The sequence below is a fragment of the Ornithorhynchus anatinus genome, chromosome 1 (genome assembly GCF_004115215.2).
Source record: "Ornithorhynchus anatinus isolate Pmale09 chromosome 1, mOrnAna1.pri.v4, whole genome shotgun sequence".
Taxonomy (NCBI): domain Eukaryota; kingdom Metazoa; phylum Chordata; class Mammalia; order Monotremata; family Ornithorhynchidae; genus Ornithorhynchus; species Ornithorhynchus anatinus.
Window position 1 is genome coordinate 3,156,477 of NC_041728.1, and position 7,659 is coordinate 3,164,135.

Here is a 7,659-nt window from a genome sequence, read left to right on the forward strand (position 1 = left end):
CGTCACTTCAAACTTAATATGATTAAAACTGAACTTCTCATCTTCCCACCCAAACCCTGTTCTCCCGCTCATTTTTCCATGCCTGTTGATGGCACCATCATCCTTCCTGTATCACGAGCCCGTAACCTTGGCATTATCCTTGACTCCTCTCTCGTTCAACCCCCATATTCAAACCATCACTGAATTCTGTCAGTTCTACCTTCACAACATCGCTAAAATCCGCCCCATCCAAACTCCTCCCACATTAATACAAGCACTTATCCTATCCCTTCTCGATTATTGTATCAGCCTCCTTGCTGACCTCTCCGCCTCCTGTCTCTCTCCACTCCAGTCCATACTCCATTCTGCGGCCCGGATCATTTTCCTTCCACAATGTTCAGACCATTTTACTCCGCTCGTCAAGAAACTCCAGTGGTTGCCCATCCACCTCCGCATCAAACAAAAACTCCTCACCATTGGCTTTAAAGCACTTAATCCCCTTGCCTTCTCCTACCTCACCTCGCTTCTCTTCTACTACAACAAGCCAGCCCGCACACTTGGTTCCCCCAATAGTAACCTTCTCACTCTACCTCCATCTCGTCTATCTCGCCGCCAACCGTTCGCCCACATCCTACCTCTGGCCTGGACCGCCCTTCCTCCTCATATCAGACTAATAATTGCTTTCCCCCCACTTCAAAGCCTTATCGAAGACCCACCTCCTCCAAGAAGCTTTCCCTGACTAAGCCCTCCTCTCTTCTTCTCCCACTCCCTTCTGTGTCGCCCTGACTTGCTCCCCTCATTCATCCTCCCTCCCATCCCCATAGCACATATGTGTATATCTGTTATTTATTTATTCATTTATTTATTTTTGTGTATTAATGTCTGTCTCCCCCTCTAGACTGTGAGCTCATTGTGGGCGGGGAGTGCGTCTGTTTGTTGTTACATCGTACTCTCCCAAGCACATAGTGCGGTGCTTTGCACACAATCAATGCTCAGTAAATAGATGAATCTACCCCAGGGCTAATTATGATGCTTGGCACACAGTAAGCACTTAATAAATACCACAGTGATTATTATCATTATTATTGGATTAGCTGGATCCTACCTGCTGGTTATACCCTGACTTTAAGGCCTCCAAAATGCTGTAACTTGTCCTAGAAACTTCATCCCCCACCTTCCAGCCCCACAGCACTTATGTCCGTATCTGTCATTTATTTATTTATTTTTCTCCCTCCTAGGCCGTTTTCTCCTTTTGGGCAGGGAATGTGTCTGTTTCTTGTTATATTGTACTCTCCCAAGCACTTAGTACAGTGCTCTGCACACAGTAAGTGCTCAATTAATACGATTGACAGCTGGGAATCGCTGCCACAACCACTTGCCTACTATGTGACCTTGGGCAGGTCATCTCACTTCTCTTTGCCTCAGCTTCCTAGTCGGTAAAAATGGGGATTCAGTCCCTGTTCTCTCTCCTTCTTGGACCATGAGTCCTATGTGGAGCAGAGACCGTGTCTGAGATGATTGTATTGTATCTACCGCAGCACGTAGCACAGTGCTTGGCCCATAGTAAGTGCTTAACAAATACCACAATTATTCTTATTATTCCAGAGCGCCCCATCTCCTGGAAAAGAAGGGGTCAGCGGTAGTGGAATTCTTAGGTCACCACCTTTCGGCCTGAAACTTATGGATCAATCAATCTATGGCATTTATTGAGCACTTACTACTGCTACTAATAATAACTGTGTTATTTGTTAAGTGCTTACTATGTGCCAAGCACTGTTCTAAGCACAGGGATAGATACAAGGTAATCAGGTCGGGCACAGTCCCTGCCCCACACGGAGCTCACAATCTCAATCCCCATTTTACAGATGAAGTAACTGAGGCCAGGAACAGTGTTCAGCACTTAGAACAGTGCTTAGCACATAGCAAGCGCTTAACGAATACCATAATTCATTATTATTATTATTATGTGCCAGACATTGTACTAACCCCTGGAATGAATACAAGCAAATCGGGTTGGACACCGTCCTTGTCCCACGCTGGACTCACTGTCTCAATCCCCGTTTTACAGATGAGGGAACCGAGGCCCAGAAAAGTCAAGTGACTTTCCCAAGGTCCCACAGCAGACACGTGCCAGGATTAGAAGCCGGGTCCGTCTGACTCCCAGGCCCGCGCTCTATCCACTAGACCACGCTGCTTACTGGTCTTGGATGACCTGGACTCTGCTATCCGGGGGCCTGTCGTTTCGGCTGGGGCGGGGGGCCCCCCCGCGCAATCTTGGGCTGTGGCAGCTGAGAGTGAAAAAGTCTTTCTAAAGGCACAGCAGCAGTGGCTGGGGGAAGGTCACGGGGGGAGCGGAAGGCCCCCAGCTCTAAACTACCGGGCGGAGTCAGAGGGAAAGGGGCAACTGCTTTCTCTTGTATATTCTTCAAAAATTATGCGTAAGCACCCATGGGCCGCTTGCCTTCCTCTGACATGGCTTTCGGCCTGAGCAAAAATACAGCAGAACAAACCCAGCTCTTCGGGCTGTTTTGTACCACACAGCGTAGTCCCTAATATGTAATAATCATAATAATATTGGTATTTGTTAAGCGCTTACTATGTGCAGAGCACCGATGTACCAAATGCTGTGCTAAGCACGGGGGTTAGAAAAAGATAATCAGGTCTTTGTGTCACTGATACCGCCTACCTCAACAAGAAACACTACCCCAGCCGGCTGGGATGCCCTCTTTCCCCAGAGTCAATCAATCAATCGTATTTATTGAACGCTTACTGTGTGCCGAGCACCGTACTAAGCGCTTGGGAGAGTCCAATACAACGGAGTCGGTAGACACATTCCCTGCCCACAGCGAGCTCACAGTCTAGAGGGGGAGGCAGAGTATTCCCACCTCACTTTTCATTGCACACACAAATTTGTTTCAAGGCTGGAAGTCACCCGGATTCCCTGTTCAGTTGTGCTGTATACTGCCTGCCCCGATTTCATTTTCTAATGAGCTGAGGGAAAGTAGGGGGATAATTCTTTATCCCCCCCTTGCTAGTTTGCCTAGAAGGCTTTAATCCTGGAATTCAGCTCTCGATGGGTACGAAAGATGAATGGTCTTTGTTTCTCCTAGTGATGTTTTTGCCTAAAAAAACCAAGGACAAGGAATACGAGTCCAAGAGCCAATGCATCGAAGGAATCAGTAGATTGATTTGCACCGCTAAGCATCAGCAGAACATGCTACGAGGTAAGTGCCGAATCCTTGACTCCTTGCTAGGTCCCCTCTGTGGCGAGACTCTTCCATTGGCTCACTCAGAAATGGAAACGGCCCGAGAGCTACAACTCTCTGCTGGGAGCCTAAATTTCCCAGGGACACTTGCTTTCTAGGTTTACTCTCCCTGATTTTCATGGCTGCCCCGCTCATGTTAGAAAAGCAGCAGAGCCTAGGGGCCAGAGCACGGACCTGGGAGTCCGAGGACCTGGCTTCCAATCCCAGCCCCGCCGCTTGTCTGCTGTGTGACCTTGGGCAAGTCACTTCAGTCCTCAGTTACCCCATCTGTAAAATGGACAACCTGATGATCGCATCCCTACCCCTACATCGTTCCCTTTCCCCCACCCGTTTCTTGCGCTCAATCGACGGTACGTGTGAGCGCTTGCCGTGGGCAGAGCACTGTCCTAAACGCTTGGGAGAGTGCAAAACAGTCGGTAGACACTATCCCTCCCCTCAAGAAGCATCCAAGGAGCCAGACAAAGCCGGTGAGGCACTCGGGACTTTAAGTAGTAAAGTGAATTTCCTCAAGGCCCAAGGCGTATTCTCCCTAAGGGAGCCAACCCGAGTCTCCTTCCCGTCAGCCGTGTCGGAACCCAACGACCCAACCGGAACTTTCACGAAGCAACTGCCGCCTCTGAGAGAGCGCTGTCGTCGGAGTCCAGTGAGGCAGGGGACCCGTGCACTAACCCGTGGCCTTCTTCTTTCCTCCTCCCAGTTCTGATCGACGGAGTCGAGTGGAACGACGTCAAGTTTTTTCAGCTGGCGGCACAGTGGTCTTCCCACGTCAAACACTTCCCCATCTGCATCTTCGGACACTCCAAATCTACCTTCTAGGTTTCCGAGCAGACGGAGGGAGGGAGGGAGGGAGGGAGGGAGGGAGCCAGCGAGCCCCGACGAGTCCTTGGCCTCCCCGGAGCTTGCCGCTTGCCAAGCCTCTTGCTGACCGAAGCCACTCTGCTTTCTGTCCCGCAGATCCTTTGCAGCTGGGCTCGGATGATTTCTGAGTTACTTTTCTATTCTTGGTTAAGTTTACTTTGGCGGGGGGGGTGAACCCCGAAACCCACACAGAAAAAGCAGTCTTAAGCGTAAACGGGCCGATACCCCGAAAGCAACCGGGGAACAGTTCCCAGCCTGGAGAGCCGAGTAGCTTCACTGCATACTAATCTGGGACGCTTCCCGAGAGGAGTGGGGAGGGGGGTGGGGGGAGGCTGAATTGAACTTCTAGGATCTCACGTGGGATTTGATTTGGTGGGAGGAGGAGTACTGAGAAAAGTTCTCCAACTGGCCGTTTCCAAATGGTTCGTACCCAGAAACTTGACAAGCGGATGGGCGAGGCGGTCCACGAGGCAGTCCACTCCTCCCTTGGCGAAAACCGGGGCCCGGGTTCGTTCAGGAGCGAGGTCCGCCTCGCCTCAGTCGGTCCGGCCGACCGCCCGTCCGGGCCGCGGAGGCGAAGGCGAGCGAGTTTCCGAAAGACCGGAGATCGGCTCCCGGAATTGCCGGGGGCGGGAGACGCAGGAGGACGCAGGGTGGGATCGGGACGTCCGACTCAGATTCCCGTTTGGGAAGAAAACCTAGGCCGACAGCGCCCCAGAACCCAAACCGTCCTCTGGCCCCCCGCTGCCAGGAGCCTCCCGCTGGCATCCCGCCGGCTGGCACCCCACGGGGGCGCTTGCTGCTATCTCTTAGGTTTTCCATCAGGTCACGTTTTTCGGTCAGACCTCCGGCCTCGTAAAGAAACCGCTTTTTTACGGTAGCAAGTTTTTTTTTTTTTTAATGCTTTTAAATATAACTCTATTCTAATTTAGCTGCCAAAAAGAGATGTTGCCGTTTTGTTGTCAAGTCTCAGCATTACCCTGGTGGCTAGTAACTGAGCCAGCCGGACTCTGTCGTGTTTTACCCTTCTGCACCACCAGCGATGGAGTCTGAGCTCCGCCCACATCCTTACCTGTCGCCCTCTTCCGTCCGAGACCCGGTCTCCCACAAACCTCGCCCCTCCCCGATTGGTGGGTAAGCACGCTTTTCACTTTCGTGTGGGTTTCGTTAAACCTCCCGGCACATGAGCGTACTCACGCATACCTCCTCTAGGAACCCGCTACCCTCAGCGGCCTCCCCTGCCCCCCCGCCTCTCGGCCTACGTACCAGACCATTTTGTCTCCGCCCGCTGACCAACGGATCCGGTCACGGGTCCCGCCGGAGGCAAGAGGTGACCTGCAGAATGAGTGCACTAAGGCAGATAGGACACCTAAGATTGGCTTAACTTGAATACCTCTCAGCCTAGCCTGTGGATTTCACTCGGAGGGATTGTGGAACTCAAGGACATCCCAACCAGCATAGACCGAAGTGGCGCTTACGACCCCCGGTCCACCTTCCGAACCAGACTTTCAGTTCACTTAAGAGTCCGGCCATACTTTCACCCTGATTCCTAAGGGATGCGGCATAGTTCGGGGTGGAACTGCCTCACCCATGACGTGGTGTTGAAGGTCGTCCCTAAAGAGCCGGTGTTTTCCCCGCCGTACCAAAATCACTGTGACGTGGCGGTCACTTCCCGTGGCTCATTGAAGAGTAGGACCGCCCGGCTCTAATGCCTTCGGAAGCCTGTCGTTGGGGCCTACCTCCCTGAGGGTTCTGATCGGTGACGTGTCTAAGCTTTCGGCTCCAACGAGGTGTTCCCTAAGCTGGAGGGGCTGCTAACGTACCCCCCGTCTGAATCCCCGTGGGGACCTGTTAGTTCCAGAAGCTAAACAGGTAGAGCTGTGCATATCCTAGACCTTGAGAATTGAGTTCTGGAAACCCTAATTGATGCAGATGTTTTGGGTTTATTGGGCACGTTGATTTTGTTTGTTTGTTTGTTTGCCCAAAACTCTCCACCCTTCCCACCCCGCCCCCGACTCAAGTACAGCCAACTCGTCCAGGGAAGTGATTCTTGGTAGAGCTGGTGAGACCAGGGAGCAGAGACTGGAGACAGGAAGGCCGCAGTGGCCGCGGGGGAGCTCAGGGATTGACCACGCCTGCTTGGTCAGCAAAGACAGCACAGAGGTGACTTTTCGTCCCTCCGCTCCCCCTTGACCCTCCGGCTCCCTCTGCAAACCTCCCTCCCAAACCCCACCCCGTCATCACCTGGCTCACCTGGGTGGAGTTGGGGGAACTGTGGGACAGCAGAGGGAACACCAGAAAGTGGGCCGTGGGGTCTGGATCCTGAGTGAGAAGAGATGGCTCTAAATTCCCCTCACCCCGTCCTTTGGGAATCTCAGTCGGGCGGGAATGCCGTCCACGTTCCCCCGGAAGGTTGAAGGCAGAGTGCCGGGCCCGCCGACGTCCGGGATCGCATCCGTACACGGTGGGGAGCTGCACGTGGCGGGTGGAATTTAGCAGGTCGGAAATCCCACCCGAGGCAGGACGGCAGCCAGGCCGCACGGCCGGAGAACGGGCTTCCGGAAGTTAACGGGCCGACTGAGGCGTCGTCCGTGCTTTCTCCGCTCCTCGGCTGGGAGGCGAGAGGGCCCGGCCGAGCGGGGAGAGCCGGGCTAAGCAATAACATTTCCGCCCTTCCTTTGTTTTCCTGTCTGGCCCCAGTCCGAAAGTTTCCCTCGCGGGTTTGGGATGTGAGGACGCCTGCGTGTACGTCTCCGAACGGACATCTCGAGGGCCCTCTGGCTGGCCGAGGAGGGGGCGGGACAATTTTCCCCTTCTACTTTGGTTCAGGGTGGAGATCCCTCCTCTCAGAGGCCAGGGGCCGAATCCCACCGTGGGCTTGGGGCCCGCCCTCCCTCAGGAAGCAGGAGAAAGGCGTCCCACGTCTGGAAACTCTGGGGCGTTTTGTATTTATTTCTGTTAATTACAGTTAAAATGTTTACTTAGCACAGCCCCGGAGCGGGCATATGTTTCCCCTTTTGTTAAGAGTTTGTACAGGAAGAAAGAAAAATTATATAATTTTTTTTTAATATAAAAAGTTTCTATTCATTGCTCTTTTCAGAGGCATTTTGCACAGTCGCTGTGGGACAGAGTGTGGCCCTTACCCGGTGTGCAAGGTTAGGAAGGACCAGAGGAGTACACGGATCACTTCCATTGAATCAGTCGATCAATTATATTTATCGAGCGTTTACCGTGTGCAGAGCACTGTACCGTACGCTTGAGAGGGTACAGTAGAACAGAATTGGTAGACACGTTCCCTGCCCTCAACGAGCTTACAGGCTAGAGGGGGAGATGGACATTAATATAAATAAATTAATTGGACCTGGGCATCTCTTTTTAGTGAAAGACTCCGTGCTTCCTCCCTCCCTCCCCCCTTCTCCTCCCCACCGCTTTCAGTGAGTCAGTTATATTTACTGAGCACTTACTTTGTGCAGAGCACTGTACTAAGCACTTGGGAGAGTACAACAGAACAGTAAACAGACACATTCCCTGCCCACAGTGAGCTTACAGTCTTTCG

General features: G+C 52.6%; 1 protein-coding gene across 14 annotated transcripts in view; it reads left to right on the forward strand.

The window, feature by feature from the left end:
* PACS2 (phosphofurin acidic cluster sorting protein 2) overlaps positions 1–7,179 on the forward strand; it is a 161,262-nt gene extending 154,083 nt beyond the window's left edge. For all 14 annotated transcript variants that reach the window (XM_029060929.2, XM_039910781.1, XM_039910715.1 and 11 more), the window contains 2 exons: positions 3,090–3,203; positions 3,943–7,179. In XM_029060929.2, the coding sequence (XP_028916762.1) occupies positions 3,090–3,203; positions 3,943–4,061 (233 nt within the window). In that variant the 3' untranslated portion in view covers positions 4,062–7,179. The remainder of the gene's footprint in view (positions 1–3,089; positions 3,204–3,942) is intronic.
* Positions 7,180–7,659: the final 480 nt, after the last annotated feature.